This window comes from Carassius carassius, chromosome 21 (genome assembly GCF_963082965.1).
Source record: "Carassius carassius chromosome 21, fCarCar2.1, whole genome shotgun sequence".
NCBI lineage: Eukaryota > Metazoa > Chordata > Actinopteri > Cypriniformes > Cyprinidae > Carassius > Carassius carassius.
This window is the reverse complement of record NC_081775.1, coordinates 5,309,981-5,332,856: the sequence shown is the minus strand read 5'-3', so window position 1 is coordinate 5,332,856 and position 22,876 is coordinate 5,309,981. Positions and strand designations below refer to the sequence as shown.

Genomic DNA, 22,876 nt, shown 5'->3' with positions numbered 1-22,876 from the left:
GAGATACTATGAGATCAAGAAATGCGATGAAACGTTAGTCAGAGGTATAAAAGGTCAAAAAAAAAGGACAAAAGGTCAAAATTATGACATAATATGACATTGATATGCCAATTATCTAATATATATATATCGTGATTATGACTTTATCTAATTGTTTCTACATTTTGTCATAATTTCGATTTTTGCGTCATAACTATATGACTTATTTTATGAGTGGATATCTCATTTTGACGTTTTATGTCATAATTTCGACTCTTTTATTATGTTTTTACAAGGCGTCATTGTGGGGGATGGGGGTGTGTATGTGTTGGGGGTGCTTGGAGTCTCCAGATATGTCTATTACAAATATATCGTGTGAGATTAAATTAAAGGCTTCAAAAGAAAGACAACAGTTTGGATAAATAGATTGACTTTTCTTTTCTTTTCTTTTCTTTTCTTTTCTTTTCTTTTCTTTTCTTTTCTTTTCTTTTCTTTTCTTTATAGGTGTACGTGCGCGAATTAGCGAGTGTAGCTCATTAATTATTAATGACTACATATGTTGTGTTTAAATCACCCACGATGGGAGACGCTGCATCCAATGGGAAGGTCCTTTGGTCTATAGGAGGCGTGGCCCGCATCAAGAAGGCGTGGTCTTTCTCCCTCTTTATTGTCGTCCATGCTGGCTGGCAGCGGCTGCTGTGCACACACTGATCAGCAGACCTCGGGTACACCTCCTCCCTGGGACTGCACTCTCCTCTCATAGTTCCTGGAGGATTGGGAAAAGGGTAAAGGTAATGCAGCATTTTTATACTATTACAGGGTCGGCGTGACTGTCTCGGACTCGGTTAGGCTAATTAAAGGGACCGGTGCAGTCACGCGGAACCGCTTGTCCCGAGCTATGAACAATATAAATAGATGCACAAATCAAATCGAGTTATCATGTCATATAGATTTGTTATATTGCTTGCATTGATTGTCTGTTTGAAAATAGAGTATTTACAAGCAACATTCTTTTGATTAAACGTGTCTACCTTATATGTGAAGTAAGGCACGTTATAAACTCATCATTCAGTAAATATGATAGTCGTGATAATAAAAATCATTATTTTATTCAAAGAGCGCGTTTTAGGGTACACTAAGGCACTTTACAACATTTTCAATGCTAAATGTTATTTAAATGTATTTATCATCTAATGTCTCCAATCACATAATTTACTGAAATAATGTAACATGATTTTACACAATTTATATATTCAAATAACATGTGCACAGTATGAGAACATGCTGTTCTGGATAATGTATCCCACAATTCAGTGGGACTGACATTTCTACTGAGTCATTACATCTGCACCTATTAAGTGATCAGACTGCTGACATCTTTACGTCTTTTCTCCTCCTCATCCCATCGCTGCCATTGTGGAGAGTATCATGATGGATGTGCATAAGAAACTAATGACAGAACAATTTTTTGGGGGGTGAATTAACCTTTTAATGTCATTTGTTTGCAATACAAAAAAAAAAAAAAAAAGCTTCCCCTAGTTTCCTATACAGATTAGTCTGGTGACATTAAAAAAGTCAATCTAGCTTCATGTGTTCATATTGCCTAATGTATTGTGGGGTGATTTTTAACCCTGGGCAGAGGAAACATGGTGAACCAAAGAGTGGACATCGGTTGGCAGTCCTCTAAGAGCGACTCCAGCGGGGTCAGTAACAGCGGAGAGAGCTCCAAAGAGAGCTCAAGGTGCTCAACCCCTGTACTGGACGCCGACCGTCTGCGGGACAAGATGAAGCGCCGGATTGAGTCTGGGGACTGCTGGTTCTCCCTGGAGTTCTTCCCACCTCGCACAGCGCCTGGAGCCGTCAATCTTATCTCTAGGTAGGAAAGCAAAAATTGCTGTATTGTTTTTGTAATTTGGTGAATCTCACATTAACCATATCTGGGTCATATTTCATATTATGCTGTATTTATATATATATATATACATATACAGTACAGACCAAAAGTTTGGACACACCTTCTCATTCAAAGAGTTTTCTTTATTCTCATGACTATGAAAATTGTAGATTCACACTGAAGGCATCAAAACTATAAATTAACACATGTGGAATTATATATGGAATTATATACATAACAAAAAAGTGTGAAAAAAAACTATGAAAATATGTCATATTGTAGGTTCTTCAAAGTAGCCACCTTTTGCTTTGATTACTGCTTTGCACACTCTTGGCATTCTCTTGATGAGCTTCAAGAGGTAGTCACCTGAAATGGTCTTCCAACAGTCTTGAAGGAGTTCCCCGAGAGATGCTTAGCACTTGTTGGCCTTTTTGTCTTCTGTCTGCAGTCCAGCTCACCCCTAAACCATCTGGATTGGGTTCAGGTCCGGTGACTGTGGAGGCCAGGTCATCTGGCGCAGCACCCCATCACTCTCCTTCATGGTCAAATAGCCCTTGATGCCTTCAGTTTGACTCTACAATTTTCATAGTCATGAAAATAAAGAAAACTCTTTGAATGAGAAGGTGTGTCCAAACTTTTGGTCTGTACTCTATATATATATATATATATATATATATATATATATATATATATATATATATATATATATATATATATATATATATATACCTTGCTAAAACTTTAATAACAAGCATCAATGCTAAAATGCAAAAAAAGATTGTGTCATGATTATAAAACATGGACAGTTGGAGCACCAAGATCAAGATTAACATCAGACAAATCACTGACTTCAATAGGGCCATTTTAGAGAGTTTGAAACTGATCCTCCAACATTTCTAAATAATCTGGCAGATGTTCTGGAGACTATTTAAAGGCAGAGTAGGTGATTTGATTCAAAAGCATTTTTGTTATGTTGGTTCACATCCCAATAGCGATCACTAAGTTAATTGGTCTTAATGTATTAATAGGTATTTATTTAATCTGTGGAAGGTGTAGGAGCATAAAATGTTTGTCCAATCATATCACTTGGTCTGAGGATTATGATAGGCTGTCCTGCCTGCCTGTCACTGTATGTATTTTGCTGCAAAAAATTTGCTGCAAAAAGGTTCCTGTGACGCGGCAATACATCTAATTTGAGGTCATCGGGATATTCTAACGGTTAACGTGAAAAACGCTTAACGTGGTTTAATGTACCAATACAGTGATATTAACAGACCAAACTCACTAAACCTCATACTAATAAAGTATACTATCTATAAAAAATCAGATGATCCCTGAATATGAATTCAATGCGTTTAATAACACGTTAAGCCTTTTCCTCTCATAGAAAACCATCATAAGGCTTAACGTGTTATTAAACGACTTCCATTCATAATCAGGGATCATCTGTTTTTTTTTTTTTTTTTTGTACATCGTATACTACTTTATTAGTATAATGTTTAGTGAGTTTGGTTTTTTAAAATCACTGTCTTAGCACATTAAGCGCTTTCTTATAACGGTTTTTTTATGGGAGGAAAAGGCTTAACGTGTTATTAAACGAGTTGCATTCATATTCAGGGATCATCTGATTTTTTATAGATAGTATACTTTATTAGTATGATTTTTAGTGAGTTTGGTCTGTTAATATTACTGTCTTAGTACATTAAGCCATGTTAAGCGTTTTAGAGTGTCCCCTGTCATCCAGCGCAGCTGCCCCCTCAAGCATCAGGTCGCGGAGCAGTTAGGAGTAGCTGAAGACTTTGCGAAATCTGTCAAATACAGCCGTGAAAGTAACAGGCATACCTGCTGAAGTCACGGACAACCTCCGCGTCAGTGCCCATACCCAAGAGAGCGTGAGCAGACAACGAGCTCACACACGCTATCTGCTTGAGGAGGCATCGACTCCAGCGCGAATCCACTGTCCTGGTGGGCCACTGCCGCGATAATCCGTCTAGATTTCCGCTGCTGTCCAGAGTCGCGCGCAAATACGTGTAATACATGTTAGAACTCTTTGATTTCTTCAAAAAATGTTATTGGAAAATGCATGTTCTTGTTGCTGTTTGGAATTTAACAATAAACAAAAATGTTTTAAAACGTGTCTCTCTGTCAGGATAAATTAGGTATGTTAAAAAAAACAAAAAAACAAACTGCGGTAATACCGCATATCGCGCTATTGAGCCACCCATAATAACCGCAGGGGAAATTTCTTAACCTCGACAGCCCTAATGTCGGAGGTTAGTCTCTGGTCGTCCGGTATGTGGTCATGTGTTTTGGAGGAGGCGTGGCTTTGGAGAGTGATTTGCAGGGAGGCTGGGATCTTATGCTTTTTAAAGCTAGCTTGTTATTGCTAGCCTCTCCAAATCGCCTACCATACATTTAAAAGTTGTATGGCAAGGCAAGGCAAGTTTATTTATATAGCACATTTCGTACACAATGGTAATTCAAAGTGCTTTACATAAAAGAAAGTAAAATAATAATGAAGAACAAGAATAAAACAAGCAATTTTAAAACTTTTAAAATTATAAAAGAATTGACTTATTTAAAATGAATTTAAAACCGTTAGAAAATGATTTTACATAAAATAAAATAAAAAAAAAACAGTGAAAATATAGTGCAATCAGTTCGGACATTGCACAGTGCTCATTCAATAAATGCACAGCTAAACAGATGAGTTTTAAGTCTAGATTTAAATGTGACTAGTGTTTTAGCACATCTGATCTCTTCTGGATTCCAACTGCGGGCGGCATAGTAACTAAAGGCGGACTCCCCTTGTTTTGTGTGAACCCTTGGTATTTCTAACTGACTCGATCCTAGTCATCTGAGTGCTCTGTTAGGTTTATATTCAGTGAGCATATCTGAAATATATTTCGGTCCTAGGTCATTTAGGGACTTATATACGAGTAAAAGTACTTTAAAAGGTAAATCCTAAATGTAACTGGAAGCCATTGTAAGGACCTGAGGACTGGTGTGATATGCTCAGATTTTCTGGTTCTAGTCAGAATCCTGGCAGCAGCGTTCTGGATGAGCTGCAGCTGTCTAATGGTCTTTTTGGGAAGGCCGGTGAGGAGCCCATTACAATAGTCCACCCTGCTGGTGATGAAGGAATGAACTAGTTTCTCCAAGTCTTGACTTGAAACAAAACGTCTAATTCTTGCAATGTTTTTTAAATGATAGTATGCTGATTTAGTTACTGCTTTGACATGACTACTGAAACTAAGGTCTGTCTCCAGAATCACACCAAGATTCCTGACTTGATTTTTAGTTGTTTGACCCCTAGAGTCAAGGTATGCATTCACCCTGAACACTTCATCTTTGTTTCCAAATGCAATGACTTCAGTTTTTTCCTTGTTTAACTGAAGAAAGTTCTGGCACATCCAACTATTTATTTCATCAATGCATTGGCAGAGGGAGTCAATGGGGCTGTAGTCATTTGGAGATAAGGCTAGGTAAATCTGGGTATCATCAGTATAGCTGTAATAGGCAATTTGGTTCTTTCTCATTATTTGACATATACAGGCTAAACAAGAGCGGTGCAAGAATTGACCCTTGTGGGACTCCGCATGTCATGGACGTCCACTTAGACTTATGCTCTCCTATACTCACATAATAGCCTTTCCCTTCTAAGTATGACCTGAACCATTTGAGTACCATCCCAGAAAGCCCGACCCAGTTTTCCAGTCTCTATAGTAGTATGTTATGATCGACAGTGTCAAACGCAGCACTGAGATCTAGCAATACCAGCACCGATATTTTGCCAGTCACAATTTAAGCGAATATCATTTATTATCTTAATGAGTGCTGTCTCTGTGCTGTGATGTGGTCGAAAACCAGATTGAAAATTGTCCAGGTATCCATTTGAGTTTAAGTATTTGTTCAGCTGATTAAAAACTACATTTTCTATAATTTTGCCTATAAAAGGAAGATTAGATATTGGTCTATAATTTCTCAAAATGGTGTTATCAAGATTGCTCTTTTTCAGGAGGGGCTTAACAACTGCAGTTTTTAAGGAGTTTGGAAATGTCCCAGAAAGAAGTGAGGCGTTCACCACTTCTAAAAGATCTGCTTCTAAGCAGTTAAGCACACTTTTGAAAAAAGATGTGGGAAGTGGGTCAAGATAGCAGGTTGACTATTTTAGGTGCTGCACCTGCAAAATGTCTTCCAGAATTTTGCTATCAATTGCTTCAAAAATAGACATAGTATCTTTTTGATATTGTGGCCTAATCTGTCTGACCTCTGCATTTCTTGAGGATGTGCCAATCGCCTTCCTGATATTGATGATCTTCTCAGAAAAGAAGGATGCAAACTCATTGCATTTGCTGTCTGAGAGCATTTCACTGGGAATCTGACTTGGCGGGGGGGGCTTGTCAGTCTCTCAACAGTGGCAAAAAGAGTACGAGTGTTATTTAAGTTACTGTTTATAAGCTTTGAGAAGAAATTCTGTCTAGCTGTGGCTAGTTTCACATTAAAAGCATGAAAGCTGTCTTTATAGATGCTATAGTGAATTTAAAGTTTTGTCTTCCGCCACATCCGCTCTGCTTTTCTGCATTGTCTTTTCATAGTCTGAACTGCTGTTGATCTTCTCCAAACTGATTTCTGTCTGTTTATTTTCTTACTGACTATTATTGGAGCAATATCATCAATAAAATTCTTAACTTTTGAGTTGAGGGAATCGAGGAGAATATCAACAGAGTCTGCAGAAATGCTTTGTGTTAAAGATATAGCCTCCATAAATAGTACACTTGTGTTCTCGTTAATGCATTTCCTTCTGACAGAGACCGATCTAGATTCAGTTGTAGCAGACATCAAAATATCAAAGAAAATACAGAAGTGATCAGATGTCCTTAATGTGCTATGTCTTTAATAACAATGGATGAAATGTTTAGACCCCTACTGATGATTTAAGTCTAGAGTGTGTCCACCTTTGTGGGTGGGTCCATGCACATGCTGAGTCAAGTCAAAAGTGTTTAGAACCGTTATCATTTCTTTTGTAGTTTTGTTTTCTTCATTATCTATGTAAATATTAAAATCCCCTGCAATAGCAAAACAGTCAAACTCTGAGGAAATCATTGATAACATTTCTGTGACCTCTTCAACAAAGGCTGGAGAGTATTTTGGAGGCCTGTAAATGATAATAAACAGAATGCGTGGAGCACCTTTCAGCACAATCCCTAGATATTCAAAAGACAAGTACTGACCAAATGACACTTGCTTGCATTGATAGACATCTTTAAATGGAGCAGCTACACCCCCACCTCTCCTAACAGTCCTGCAGACACTCATGTAAGTGAAGTTAGGAGGGGCTGCTTCATTAAGGACTGTTGCATTGAAGCTGTCTTCAAGCTATATTTCGTTTAGAAACATAAAATCCATATTGTTTGTGGTTATAAAGTCATTGATTAGAAATGATTTATTTTTTAGTGAGCGAATGTTTAAAGATGCTAACTTGATGGCTGTGCTTTGTGTCTTTACATCAAATTTAGTTTGATGCATAATAGGCCGCAGATTAGATGAGTTTGCCCTTCGGCTTGAGATGGCCTTAGACTTTCTATTACGTAATAAAACTGAAATAGAGAAAGTATGAATAGTATGAATCTATTCCAAGAAGGTTTGAAGCTGAATTAAAGGCAAATGAAAGCACAGTGCATCGGGAAATTATCCATAGTGCTTCACTTTTTCCACATTCTGTCATTTATAGCCTTATTCCAAAATGGATTAAATTCATTATTTTCCTCAAAATTCCCTAAAAAAAAACCCTAAATGACAACGTGAAAGTTTGTTTGAAATCTTTGAAAATTTATTACAAATAAAAAAAACGCAAAAAACAATTTTATTCAAAGTCTTCACAGCCTTTGCCATGATACCCAAAATTGAGCCCAGGTGCATCCTGTGAATCCCAGGTGCATCCTGTTTCTACAACTTGATTGGAGTTCACCTGTGGTAAATTCAGTTGATTGGAAATGATTTGGAATGGCACACACCTGTCTACAGGTGCATCTCAGTAAATTAGAATGTCATGGAAAAGTTATTTTATTTCAGTTATTCAACTCAAATTGTGAAACTTGTGTATTAAATTCAATGCACACAGACTAAAGCAGTTTAAGTCTTTGGTTCTTTTAATTGTGATGATTTTGGCTCACATTAAAAAACCCACCAATTCACTATCTCAACAAATTAGAACACTTCATAAGACCAATAAAAACAAAAAAAAACATTTTTATTGAATTGTTGGCCTTCTAGAAAGTATGTTGATTTACTGTACATGTACTCAATACTTTGTAATGGCTCCTTTTGCTTTAATTACTGCCTCAATTCGGCATGGCACGGAGGTGATCAGTTTGTGGCACTGCTGAGGTGGTATGGAAGCCCAGGTTTCTTTGACAGTGGCCTTCAGCTCATCTGCAATTTTTGGTCTCTTGTTTCTCAATTTCCTATTGACAATACCCCATAGAGAATCTTGAGGTCTGGTGAGTTTGCTGGCCAGTCAAGCACACCAACACCAAGGTCATTTAACCAACTTTTGGTGCTTTTGGCAGTGTGGGCCGGTGCCAAATCCTGCTGGAAAATGAAATCGGCATCTTCCAAAAGCTGGTCAGCAGAAGGAAGCATGAAGTGCTCCAAAATTCCAAAGAGGACTTTGGACCACTGGGCAAAAGTCCAGTTCTTCTTCTCCTTAGCCCAGGTAAGACACATCTGACATTGTCTGTGGTTCAGCAAATTCCTTGACACATCTGTGTGTGGTGGCTCTTGATACCTTGACCCCAGCCTCAGTCCATTCCTTGTGAAGTTCACTCAAATTCTTGAATCGATTTTGCTTGACAATCCTCATAATGCCGGTGCGGTTCTCTCGGTTGGTTGTGCATCTTTTTCTTCGACACTTTCTCCTTCCACTCAACTTTCTGTTAACATGCTTGGATACAGCACTCTGTGAACAGCCAGCTTCTTTGGCATGTTTGTGGCTTACCCTCCTTGTGAAGGGTGTCAGTGATTGTCTTCTGGACAGCTGTCAGATCAGTAGTCATCCCCATTAATGTGTAGCCTAGTGAACCAAACTGAGAGACCATTTTGAAGGCTCAGGAAACCTTTGCAGGTGTTTTAAGTTGATTAGCTGATTGGCATGACACCATATTCTAATTTGTGGGTTTTTCTTAAATGTGAGCCAAAATCCTCACAATTAAAAGAACCAAAGACTTAAAATACTGCAGTCTTTGTGTACAGGTCAACGGCTGTGTTGACCTTGGACCTCAGAAAACACAGTGGACCAACACCAGCAGATGACATGGCACCCCAAACCATCACTGACTGTGGAAACTTTACACTGGACCTCAAGCAACGTGGATTGTGTGCCTCTCCTCTCTTCCTCCCGACTCTGGGACACTGATTTACTTTCATCAGAGAACATAACCTTGGACCACTCAGCAGCAGTCCAGTCCTTTTTGTCTTTAGATGCTTCTGACGCTGTCTGTTGTTCAAGAGTGGCTTGACACAAGGAAAGCGACAGCTGAAACCCATGTCGTGCATGCGTCTGTGTGAAGTGGTTCTTGAAGCACTGACTCCAGCTGCAGTCCACTCTTTGTGAATCTACCCCACATTTGTAAATGGGTTTTGTCCCAATCCTCTCCAGGGTGCGGTTATCCCTATTGCTTGTACACTTTTTTTTTTTCTTTTTCTACCACATCTTTTCCTTCCCTTCGCCTCTCTATTAATGTGCTTGGACACAGAGCTCTGTGAACAGCCAGCCTCTTTTGCAATTACCTTTTGTGTCTTGTCCTCCTTGTGCAAGGTGTCAATGGTCATCTTTTGGACAACTGTCAAGTCAGCAGTCTTCCCCATGATTGTGTAGCCTACAGAACTAGACTGAGAGAGCATTTAAAGAACTTTGCAGATGTTTTGAGTTAATTAGCTGATTAGAGTGTGGCACCATGTGTCTTCAATATTGAACCTTTTCACAATATTCTAATTTTCTGAGATACTGAATTTGGGATTTCCCTTAGTTTTCAGTTATAATCATAAAAATTAAAAGAAATAACATTTGAAATATATCAGTCTGTGTGTAATGAATGAATCTAATATACAAGTTTCACTTTTTGTTTTCACCTGTATATTAATTTTGCCTCGTGACACATTTAAAAATTAGGTAAATTCTCATTACTACTGTGCGAAAACGAATGGCATTTGTTTTTTGAATGAATGGTCTTTTTTTTCTTTGTGTGTTAGATTTGACCGGATGGGTTCTGGAGGTCCTCTCTTCATTGACGTCACTTGGCATCCGGCTGGAGATCCGGGCTCAGATAAAGAAACGTCTTCCATGATAATAGCAAGCACAGCGGTTAATTACTGCGGCCTGGAGAGCGTCCTGCATTTGACATGCTGCAATCAGACAAAGGAGAAAATAACAGCCCATTTAAATAAAGCCAAGCGGCTTGGCCTCAAGAATATCATGGCCTTGAGAGGAGGTATGGACAGTGACTGATCTGAAACCTGTTACTTTGGTCCAAACCACACATTTTCCAACAACAATTAAGCTCTATTTCAAACCCTTGTACGGCAGCATCCTAATAGTCAGGGTTCCCTTATAAATGACTGACATTTGAACTATTGATACTTTTTGATACTAAATAAAATTATATAAAAATAATCAGCATTTCTTAAGTCCATCCGCCATCATCATTCATAATGAGTGAATCGAATTGTCCTTTTTTCTGCAGATCCTATTGGGGAAGATTGGGTGGAGGAAGATGGAGGTTTTAACTATGCTACAGATCTGGTCAAACACATTCGCTGTGAATTCGATGACTACTTTGATATCTGTGTTGCAGGTGAGCATTAGAAAGACAAGCAATTAATGGTGTTTGCCAAATTGCTATTGCCTGGTGGATGATAAAGCTGGCAACAACTAAAAACCCATATACTTACATTGAAGTAGAATCTGTTTGTTCGTGGTAATCTTTGCATGCAAATCTTAAATTCACCAGTTCAAACCCATCACACCTGTAATAATAGGTTACCCCATGGGCCACCCAGAGGCAGAGAGCTACGAAGATGACCTCAGGCACCTGAAGGAGAAGGTTGATGCTGGTGCACACTTCATCGTCACCCAGCTCTTCTTCAGGGCAGAAACCTTCCTCAAATTTGTCAAAGACTGCCGAGCCATTGGCATCACCTGCCCCATTCTCCCAGGAATCTTCCCTATTCAGGTACATGAACACAAACCGTCTCTGACTAATCACAGCACCTCAGCGATGTGGACATCATCCAATTATTTTATCAAACAAACACTGGTCATATGTTGTCATGTCATTGCAGAAGACCAATTAGGGTCCACTCTTAATGCACCTTATCAAACAACATAATAAATTGTCTAGGAATTTATGCAATGGTGTGATTTAATGTATTTCTTGCACTACATTGAAGTACAAATAAAGGTCATACAGAGTAGTGTTATTGGAAGAGACTACTGGTTATATATAAGCCAGCACCGTAGTTTTTTATTTATTTATTGTTTAGGCCATTTTTATTGCAGATAGGTTTCTTGAAGCATCTTGGAGATGTTGCCACAGTTCTTCTGGATTGAGTCTGTCTCAGTTTGTTCTGTTTCTTCATGTCATTCCAGACAGACTGATGATGATCAGATCTCTGTGTGGAGCACTGGCTGCTGTCAGACAAAAATCTCAATGGATTATTACAATTAATGGCTAAATGAATGTTTGGAAATGTAAACCGATATTATCTACTGACACACTACAAAAAATATAGAAATAACTGCTTAAAACCATGTTTTACCTGGTGAAAATACTATTGTTTTAATCGTTTTGGCCACCACTTTTACTAAAAACATTTAAGAAAATATTATGGATGAAGTTAAGATGTCTGTGAATTCCTCTTTGATTTCAGTGTACTGTACAAAATTTCATATTGATCCTCTCTCTTTTTTTTTTTTTATCCTTCAAAGTTTGAATCTCCGTTGTTTGCACAGGGGTATCACTCACTCTGTCAGCTGGTCAAACTCTCCAAACTGGAAGTGCCGGAGGAGATCATGCAGGTGATTGAGCCCATTAAGGATAATGATGCCGCCATTCGCAACTACGGCATCCACCAGGCGGTGGAGATGTGTAAGGTTCTTCTGGCCAGCGGAGAGGTCCCGGGCCTGCACTTTTACACACTCAACAGAGAGGTGGCCACCATGGAAGTGCTCAGACAGCTGGGCTTATGGGCAGAGGATCCCCGGTGAGTGACTTCATTTGGAGAAAGCAATAAACTGCTCCTTTTTTTTCTTCTAACAGGAAATACATGCACTACTTATTGATTCACATTTGTAGATAAATCGGCACATGCCCACATAAAAAATGGATTGTAGTTTAATGCCCTTGATTAATAAAGAGATACCCTGAGAGACTGTGCATTACATTGATTTTACCATGGCATGACATAAAAGCATGTCATGGGGCCTGTAACTGGGGCTTCAAGTTCTGTATTGCTTTTATTTAATAGAGTCCTATGATTTCTGTGTCGGAATCCAGATGTCAAAATGGAATAACATGGATTTTGGCAAATTTTGGGCGAATAATTAAAAATATCTCAATATGGACAAATGTCTGTGAATAATAAATCACAAAAAGACTGCTATTTAAACATTAATATTTATAGGGCCATACAAATATAATTTAAGTTAAACTGATTTTTTTTTAATTACAAAAAATGTATTTACCTTTTTTTTTTTTTTTTAAAGGAAAACCATATTTATAAGACACTAATATTCCAAAAAAAAAATAAAAAATCTCTTTCTCTTTGTGGAATTGTAATCACAATATTATTTCTTTTTTTTTTTTTTGGTCAAGTAATGTAGTTCATTTATCTAATTGTAGATTATATTGTGCACATCTAGACTGTAAGTTTAGGTGTAATAACACCAGTTTATGTGAAATCACAACTTGAGTGTGCAGATATTGGTTATTTTGCAACATTTTGAGTTATGAGGCTTTCATTATCCTGACTCGGTGATCTGTATTACAGTAATGTAATGCTATATATTTGTTTGTCTTTTATTATTTAAAATGCTCACATTACAGTAATAGGAAATTGGAGGAAATGTGCTTAATTGTGCTTAAAACTGTCTCACACACACACACATACATACAAACGGTATGCTGACAGTGCTGTCACACAACTTTTTTTTTATTATATGTGTGTACTGTGTATATTTATGTATATATAAATACCGTGATCTAAACATGTACGATTATCTGACCTTGTACATTTGCTTATCTACAGTATTGAAAGAAAATAACAGTCACAGAATCTCACCTGCACCTAGGCAACAACATCAGAGACAGAGGCTGTAATCTCTAATCTCTATCCCACGTCAAAATAGGAGTTAAAATTGGCACTAGAATGGGAATACTTTTTATATAGAAAAGACAAATGCTTATTTGTCCTCGAAGGTAGACAGTTTGCAAAAACTGTGGTCGGAAAGCGGCTGCAAAACGAGGAAACGCATCGAACGTGTTTACCTATTCAGAACATCATCATCCCGTGCAGATACAGCTATGTCCCATTTATAATTTAAGGTTAAAGCATTATGATTTCTGTGATGCGGAGTGAAGCACAGAATCCAGTCATGACAATGAATTTATAAAAACAAAAAAACAAAGCTGTAAAATAATGACAAAAGCAATGCTATATAAATATATAGGCTAATCTGTTTGTTTTGCATGTCTCCCTGTGAAAGAGCGCCGTTGTGTCGTGTACTACATACACAAGTATGCACCAGCGTGGCAGTGGCAGGTTTAACAGAGCCTGCTGTCTCACTATCTGAGGACGTGGACACAAACACTGAGAGCCTCACTGAGAGCACAATTAATAATCATTTCATCATTTTATTTGAGAAAACCACTGTCAAAAACAAATACATTGACACTCAAAGTTCTCCAATACAACCCGTCCACATAAAAGTCTGCTTTTTAAGAAATTGACAGAAATTACAATTGTACTATAATGCCTACTTCTAAAATAATAATTTAAATTAACATTAATGAATATATTTTCTCCCTCATTTTAATTTAGTAAATCTGTTGCGCAGCCCTTTGCCAAAACGTAAAAGAATAAAGGTTTTAAAACATCAATTAAATTGTTAAATTTGTATGCATTTTCATTACCACAATTTTTAATAGTATATTTGTATTAAATCATATAAGTACAGAATCCAGAAAAATTAAGTCCAACCAGAATTTATGAATTTGTATGAATTATTAATGATAAATATAAGTTATTAAACTAATAAATAATCAATGATATAATTTTCTTGTTTGTGATTTAATGAAATTTGAATAAACACATGCTTTCAAACATTTGTTCAACCAAAAAAAAAACTGTTTTGATTGTTTAATACCATATACCGTGAAACTGTATAACCGTGGTATTTTGTGACTATTATCATACTGTGAAAATCTCATACCGTTACAACCCTAGTGTGTGTGTGTGTGTGTGTATGTATGTATGTATGTATATAGATATAGATATACTAGGGCCACCCTCAATTAAGGATTTTTCTGGTCGACTAGTAGTCGTTCATTTTAAGCATTAGTCGACTAATTGCACGTTTATTAATATTAGTTAAAACATAATATTATATAATAGCCTAATTAGCTAAGCACTCGCATAAAGCTTGCCACAGCGCATCGGCAGAAGTAGCCTAATGATTATGAATGTGTCAAGGAAAAACAATAAGTAGACAGCATTAACCTTTGATAAACTAGTGCTTTCTTTGTTCTCGGTTTAAGAAATGAAGTCGGAGACACTGACTCGTCTCTGCTGTAGTGGTGCACCTGTATTCATGTTTCATATGGATTACATAATCTAAGAATATTTGTTTTCCACTTGAGTTGTTCTTTTGAAAGTAGATATTTCAATCTCTCTATTTATATTTTTAATGTCTGTAAGGCAAAGATAAACACTGGAGTTGACAGAGACGGCAGAAAGCACATCCTGTTTGCTTTCATTATTTTACAAAAGCACGTTTTGTTGTTATTGTGAGTGCACACAAATAAACGTAGAGTCTTTACAGATTTGAAAGCTATATTACTCTTATCTGAATGACCAAAAATGACGGAGTATCCTACTTTAAGAGCAATTATTTTCTTCAGATTTTTGGGGTAAATTATGGCCTGTAATTGCTTTTGACAGGCTTCATGAGAGTCACCTCTTTGCATTAATCTTGTTACCTTTAGGCGACCTCTGCCCTGGGCCGTCAGCGCTCATCCGAAGCGTAAGGTAGAAGACGTCAGGCCAATCTTCTGGGCTTCCCGACCCAAAAGCTACATCTACAGAACACAAGACTGGGATGACTTTCCCAATGGAAGATGGTACATACATTGAAATGGTTCTTTCCTGACCTTTTGTGTGCGTGGTGTAGAGGCCAGAAAATTTCATTTACGTGTCTGCCATCTTATCAGGGGTAACTCTTCGTCACCAGCCTTTGGTGAGCTGACAGACTACTACCTGTTCTACCTGAAGAGTAAATCTCCGAAAGAGGCCCTCCTGCAGATGTGGGGTGAGGAACTAATGAGCGAGGAGAGTGTTTATGAAGTCTTCACCAACTATATCACCAGCAAAACCAACCTCAATGGACACAAGGTAGAGTCGTACAGCCAGTATAAGACTTCTGCTAAGCTGTGGTAGGTGTATTTATGTAGGCACAATTGATTCATGTGAAGGAAAATCAATTACTACACGGATATAGAGCACAATGTGACCCAAACCCAAGTCAAGAGGAGGAAGAAGTAATAAAGGGGGTTTGTTTGGAACAACACTGTTGTCAAGTAATGTCACAATTGTGTTCATTAATGTTGAATTTAACTGATGTGCAGAGGTCTGTTTATCAGCAAACGCGACTCATTATTCTTAATTTACAGACAGAACTATCTGTTCTTATAATTTTGGTTTTACAAAGTTTTTTGTTGTTCTTATGTTACATAACATTTGGTTTGTTCAGTCTCCTAATAAAATAAAATAATCAAATGAGAATTTTAATTTGTAACATTTAAAGATAAACATTTTGTGATTATTTATTCACCCTTAAGTTGTTTTTTCTTTCCTCTGTTAAACACAAGAGAAGATATTTTGAAGAATGTTGGAATTAAACAGTTGCTGGTAGCCATTGACTTCCACAGTATGGGGGGAGAAAAAATCAAAGAGTCAAAGAGGACCAGAAACATTTTGGTTACAAAACATTCTTCAAAATCTTGTTTTGTGCTCAATAGAGGAAAGTAACTCATATAGGCTTAGAACAACTTGAGAGTGAGTAAATAATTTCAAAATGTTTCATTTTGGAATAACTGTCCCTTTTAATACGAAAAAATAAAAAAAAACATTTCCACATGGTTATGCAATATATGAACCACTTTTTTTCTTTTTTTTTAAAATCATACTGCCCCATTCATGTCAACATTCTGTTTGTGTCACTACTCCAGTTTGCATGTATGATTGCGATCCTTCTGCCTTGCGTAGGTCATGTGTCTGCCGTGGAACGATGATCCTCTGGCTCCGGAGACCAACCTGCTGAAGGATGAGTTGGAGAAGGTGAACCGCAGAGGGGTTCTGACCATTAACTCTCAACCCAACATTAACGGCAAACCCTCATCTGACTCCATTGTGGGCTGGGGCCCTGCGGGGGGATACATCTTTCAAAAGGTCAGCACAAACATATTTAACAGCGCTGTAAGACTAGATTACTTGAAAATGGAAATTCAGTTATCTTTCATGTCATGCAATGTAAATTAAGATGTTTGCAAGAATGAGCAAACTGCTTTTTCCATACAATGAAAGGGGAAAGGAGACTGGATTGTTGAGCTCAAAAATGTATGTAGAAAAAAGGTAACCTGTATGACGTTGTATTACAAGTCTTTTGATTAGTAGTCGGCCGATATATCGGCCTTGAAAAATGATATTTGCCATTTTTCAAACTATATATATATATATATATATATATATATATATATATATATATATATATATATATATATATATATATACATAAAGAAAAAATCTTCTTAAAAATGTATTAAAATTAGTAAAATTGCATCGGCTTTATAACAGCCATCAGCCACCCTGCTCTCGGAAGATATCGGCATCAGCTGTAAAACAAACAAACAAAAAAACCTTCTCGACCACTACTTCGGATTGAAATGGTGAAAATCATTTTCCACTGTAAAATTCAAAGCATTAAAATCTCGTGCTTTGCGTTTAATTCTATACAAAAACATAAACATGTTTCATTGTGATCATTCTTTCTTGGTTATTATTGTTAACTAAAAACAAAACATATTAACTATAAAATAATGGTCTTGTTACTTGCAATAAAATAAATTGTAATAAGGATAAAATAATGTATTAATTCAGATAGTATGTTTAAGTTATAAAATAGCTAAAAATGTGTGTGGGGTTATAAAACTAAAACTACAAAAACTGGTAAAAAAAAAAAATATATATCAAAATATCAATAAATGCTATAATGGTATATTGACAATACTAAAAGAAGCTGTTTCTCACTGATCAAACATGCAACGTACCAGGATTGAATGTGCATTCTTTTAATTCGATTCCTCACAGAAAGCTACAGGTATCATGTGACTTCAGTCGACTTTGAATGGAGCAGAGAAATCATATGGACTTATTTTATTTCTCTTGTTCTTTTTGGACCGCAAATATAATAATCTTTTGTGTTCCAGTCATACAGGTTTGGAACGACATGACGGTGACTAAATTATGAAATAATTTTGTGGTTTTGGTTAACTACAACTAAAACTGTGAAAAAAAATATTAATTGAAATAAACTTCAAGTGAAAATTTAAAAGAAAAAATGGCTAGTTGCCAAGGAAACATTTTTAATTTTCTTTAGTACTAAAATAAAAATAAATTGAAACTAAAATTGAAAAACTATTTTACAAATTTAATATAAAAAACAAACTATAATAGTATATCAATGATCCTGAAAACTGCTATTATGATGCTGTCAGTAAATTATAATAAATTCAGTAAATTTCGTGGGAACTGTGCACTTGGTCATTTGTTGGTTTATATTGGGGTTTATTATCTTTTAGGTTCATTTGGAATTGGCTCACTTTTGGAAATTATTCCTTCGAAATCTTTCTTTTTGCCTTTTGAAATCAACAGGCTTACCTGGAATTTTTCACATCCAGTGAAAATGTTACTGCACTTCTGCAAGTGCTGAAGAAATATGAACCTCGCGTGAACTACCATATAGTCAACGTTCAGGTAAACACCAGTTTAAGAGCAAGATTGCATCACTTAATCTGCAGTTTTTATATTGACATTATGAAATAATTTCTTTTTAGGGCAGGAATACTACAAATGCACATGATATGCAGCCCAACGCTGTGACATGGGGCATATTCCCCGGTAGAGAGATCATTCAGCCCACCGTCGTGGATCCTGTCAGCTTTATGTACTGGAAGGTGATGCTTTTTCCCCTTAGTAACCACCTTGAACACCATAGCAACCTCTAAGCAATGCAAACTTATGTTTAACACACGTGGAGCTTGCACATCCACGTGTGACACTTTCAAAGTCCTTATTGACCCACATTTGTACTCTGTCCCACTGGCACTCTTACATTCACTATTATTGTCTCAGTACATGGGTTTCCATCCAAAGTTGGGAATTTAACTTTTGCGCAAAATTGGAATATTGCATAAAACAATACAATGTTTATTTATATAGCACATTTAAAACAACCGAAGTCGACCAAAGTGCCGCACAGAGAATGCAAAACAAACAAGTCAACAAGGTAATAAACAATAAAACACATTGTGAAATGGATAAGGTTCACTGAAATAAAGGATCATTGCACAGCAAGTCAAAAAATATTAAATACCAAGGAGAAGAAATAAGTTTTAAGAGTGGACTGAAAAACTCAGAGTGGAGAAAGTTCTGATATGTATTGGGAGACTATTCCACAACTTGGGGCCAACAACAGAAAAGGCACGATCACCTCTTGTTTTTGAGACGTGCCCTGGGAATTTGCAGTAAACCAGAATCAGCAGATCTGAGTGCTCTTGCCTGAGTGAATGGATGTAACAAAACAGATAGGTACTGTGGAGCCTGATTACGGAGAGATTTATAGACTAACAGTACAATTTTATTTTACTAAATTCTATATTTGACTGACAGTCAATGCAATGAAATCAAAACTGGTGTGATAGACTCATGTTTGCGCTTCCCATAAAGAAGCCGAGCCGCTGCATTCTGAACCAACTGTAGATGAGAAACACATGACTGAGGAGCACCGATATACAATGAGTTGCAGTAATCCAATTGTTATGTTACAAAAGCAAGCATAACCATTTCAGACTTCTTTAGAGACAAAAAAGGGTTCACCTTTGTCAGAAGACAAAAAGACCAATTTTAGTTCGCCGAGACAAGCCCATTTGTTATCGCGTTTTAAATTAATGTAGATTTGTGTGTCGTCAGCATACAGATGAAAAGAGACCCCAAACTTTTAAAAAATAGATCCTAAAGGAAGCATATAAAGAGAAAACCGTACCGGACCAAGAATTGAGCCCTGAGGGACACCAGACTTTAAATATATCTCGGATGAGAATTGGTTTCCAATACTAACAACATGCCTCCTATTGGTGAGATTTGAACGAAACCATTGCAACAGCGTGCCCTGAAGGCCAACACATGTTTCAAGACGTGATAAGTGTATTATGATCAACTAAAATCAAAGGCAGAACTGAGGTCTAACAGATCCAAAGCCATAGACTGCCCAGAGTCAGTCATTAGCATAGTATCATTCAAAACTCTTAAAAGAACTGACTACGTACTGTGACAGGATTTAAAAACAGATTTACATTTTTCAGAGATTGAATTGATAGTCAAATAATATTGCAGTTGATTTTAGAACCACTTTCTTAAAATTTTGGAAAGAAAAGTTTGAAATAGGACAAGAGTTAACCAGTAATGTGGGATCCAAACATTTTTTTTTTAAGATGAGGCCGCACCGTGGCTAGTGCCAGTATAGAGGCATTTGTTAATAACCGACAACAGGTCAGGGCCAACAGTCTCAATAATCTGTCCAAGGAAACGTGAAGGAATTATATTTAGTTATTTTTGATTCAAAACAACTGAACAGATCTACCAGCTACAGTTGCTCCACCTTCTCAGCAACGAGCCAAAGTAGCTCTTCTGATTGGCTGAAATTCTGTTATCTCTAAACAGTCCCGCCCACTACCTCTACAGATGCACAAATCACTTTTGAACCAAATATCTCGGTGCAAAAGGGAGAGCGCAAAACTTTCGCGAAATGCAAAAAACAGTGTTTGAGATTCATCGCAGCAGATTCAAGCAGCTGTAGTTATGTACTTTGTGTTTGTGTTAGAAAAATATACAAGACATTTCTGAGAAAATATTCTACAAGTGTGCAACTCTCATTTGATGAATTCATGTACTGATTTGCGGATGTTCAACATTTCTCCACGACTTCACATTTCTTGATGCGTGTGTGTAAATGCGTTTTGCACCACATTCACTGCAGCAATTGTTTCAAAAATGTGAGCGTACGAGTTTCTTAATTTGTGATTTTTGTAGAATAGGATTTGTGCACCTGCAATGAAGAATTTGAGAAGGTGTAACTGTTGTTGTGTTTGTAGGAGAGAAAAAAAAGTCTACAGGTTTGCAACTCTTAAAACATTTCTCTCTGTGACTTCAAATTTACTGATACACATGTGTGGCTTTTCTCTACAACTACAAATCGCACTGTCACAGGTGTTCAGTTGTTTTGAATCAAAAATAACTTCATAGAATTACATCCTGGGGACACGTAGTAGGTTTCAGAGTAGACATAATCTCAATCAGAGTATTCAAGTTTACAGGCTCAAAGACAGACCAGGTGGAAGGGGTGATTGGAATATTTGGCAATTTGTATGCCGACAGACGTATCAAATATGTTATTTGGGAAATCTTAATGTTTTGCAAAGTCCTCACAAAGAGACAGATGTCTCAGGAAACCGATTAACAGTTAGAAGAACAGATTCAGCTGTGAAAATGGGAAATTTGGCTTATGGCTATTTCTTAAAATTAACTCAAAGATAACTACACTTTGCAGACTAGGGGGGAGTCGTGGCCTAATGGTTAGAGAGTCGGACTCCCAATCGAAAGGTTGTGAGTTCGAGTCCCGGGCCGGCAGGAATTGTGGGTGGGGGGAGTGCATGTACAGTTCTCTCTCCACCTTCAATACCACGACTTAGGTGCCCTTGAGCAAGGCATCGAACCCCCAACTGCTCCCCGGGCACCGCAGCATAAATGGCTGCCCACTGCTCCGGGTGTGTGTTCACAGTGTGTGTGTGTGTTCACTGCTCTGTGTGTGTGCACTTCGGATGGGTTAAATGCAGAGCACAAATTCTGAGTATGGGTCACCATACTTTGCTGAATGTCACGTCACTTTTCACTCACTTAGCAGCTCGTTGATAGGCAGAAAGACAGTCACTTAAAATTTCATGAGACTTGTAGTTAGTCTTTTTTCCATTTATGTTGGCTTTCTACAGGTCTGTCTGAGAGAACGAGTGAAATCATTTTGCCATGGTATTGAATTGTTTTTTCACCTTTCGTGAACAAGCAGTTTCAATCCAATGAGTCAAAGAGAACAAAACCGTCAATCCCTGATATAAATCACTACGAAAAGTAGGCGAAGCTACTGAATATAATAATTTTTCATATATAATAAATTACTTGTGCTTTCTGAGGTGGATGACGCTGTTTGGGAATGCAGTTGTGTAAGACATTACTGGGAGGCAATTATACAGAAATACTTTGCCAGACTTTTCTCTGCATTTCCGAATGACTATAACATTTCAGATGCAGTGGAATGATATCGGTCCGCTGGTTAGTCATGATTTGCCATCCCATAGCGCAAAGTCACTTGGCTATTTTCATGCGCTTGGAGGAATTTATTCGCAAAATGCATTTTCATCTCCCATTCTTCGCATCAACCATAAAAGTCAAAAACCACCTCAAGCTAGCGTAAAAACTTTTTTTTGCGAATTAGGGGATTTTTATCTGAAATTTGGTGTTTCCATCACTCGTTTCTCATGCGATACTTCAAAATGCGCGTTAAAATAGGGTGATGGAAACATAGCTAGTGATGGTAAAAGATGAACTAGACTCCAGACATAGCTCAGTTCTGTCTGTTCCCACAGGATGAGGCTTTTGCACTGTGGATTGAACAGTGGGCGAAGTTGTACGAGGATGAGTCACCCTCACGAATGATCATTCAATACATCCACGACAACTACTTCCTCGTCAACCTGGTGGACAACGACTTCCCGCTTGACAGCTGCCTGTGGCAGGTGATCGAAGACATGTTCACGCTCCTGGACTCCCCTCAAGAAACTCAGGAGGAGGGAAGTGAATCTTAGCATCACCAAACTCACAAAGTTTGCTTGCGCTGCTATTGAGATGTCTGGACACACGCACATATGGAGTACTTTACTGTAACGACAGTGTTTTAGTCAGTTTCAGAGCTTAATTCGACATTACTCCCAATGCATAGGGAAAAAATCATGACAAATGTAGCACAACAGAAGATGATTCAAGTTGATCTTTAAAGGGTCTTTTGTTTGCAGTTTTGGCTGCCTTTTTCTTATATTTTTATCCTAAGTTTTTAACTATTTATAGACTTTATTTTGGATATGGCATATGTTCAATATATGATTGTCAAAGCAAGGAACTCATGTACAGTAAGCAGGTCAAACGTGTGGACACAAATACAGTATATGGTTACTGTACAAACAAGCCATATTTTCCTCAAAAAACAAAAAAGTAACAATTTTGTTTAAAGGGATAGCTCACCCAGAAATTAAAATTGTAATTATTCCAACCCATATGACTTATATTTATCTTTAGAACACAAATGAAGACATATTTGTGATGTTCTCTCATTTTTGTCAATCC

General features: G+C 37.3%; 1 protein-coding gene across 2 annotated transcripts; it reads left to right on the top strand.

Moving 5' to 3' along the window:
* The first annotated feature begins 601 nt into the window (after nucleotides 1-601).
* Nucleotides 602-22,800, top strand: LOC132097396 (methylenetetrahydrofolate reductase (NADPH)-like). Of its 2 annotated transcripts, none has more exons than XM_059503071.1 (12): nucleotides 602-770; nucleotides 1,621-1,855; nucleotides 10,127-10,365; nucleotides 10,618-10,728; nucleotides 10,913-11,106; nucleotides 11,862-12,136; nucleotides 15,136-15,270; nucleotides 15,361-15,541; nucleotides 16,415-16,597; nucleotides 18,080-18,181; nucleotides 18,262-18,381; nucleotides 22,123-22,800. In XM_059503071.1, exons 2-12 carry the CDS (start codon nucleotides 1,626-1,628, stop codon nucleotides 22,339-22,341), a joined length of 1,989 nt encoding a protein of 662 aa, XP_059359054.1. In that variant the 5' UTR covers nucleotides 602-770; nucleotides 1,621-1,625; the 3' UTR covers nucleotides 22,342-22,800. The 2 variants fall into 2 exon arrangements, with proteins under 2 accessions (XP_059359054.1, XP_059359055.1); XM_059503072.1 differs by having other exon boundaries at nucleotides 603-770; nucleotides 11,886-12,136.
* Nucleotides 22,801-22,876: the final 76 nt, after the last annotated feature.

Excerpts from the sequence above, each read along its gene's own strand:
- LOC132097396 (XM_059503071.1), top strand. The coding sequence starts at position 1,626 with ATGGTGAACCAAAGAGTGGACATCGGTTGGCAGTCCTCTAAGAGCGAC. Across the intron at positions 10,729-10,912 it reads CTTTGATATCTGTGTTGCAG|GTTACCCCATGGGCCACCCA; the intron begins GTGAGCATTAGA and ends CTGTAATAATAG. Across the intron at positions 15,542-16,414 it reads CCAACCTCAATGGACACAAG|GTCATGTGTCTGCCGTGGAA; the intron begins GTAGAGTCGTAC and ends TGCCTTGCGTAG.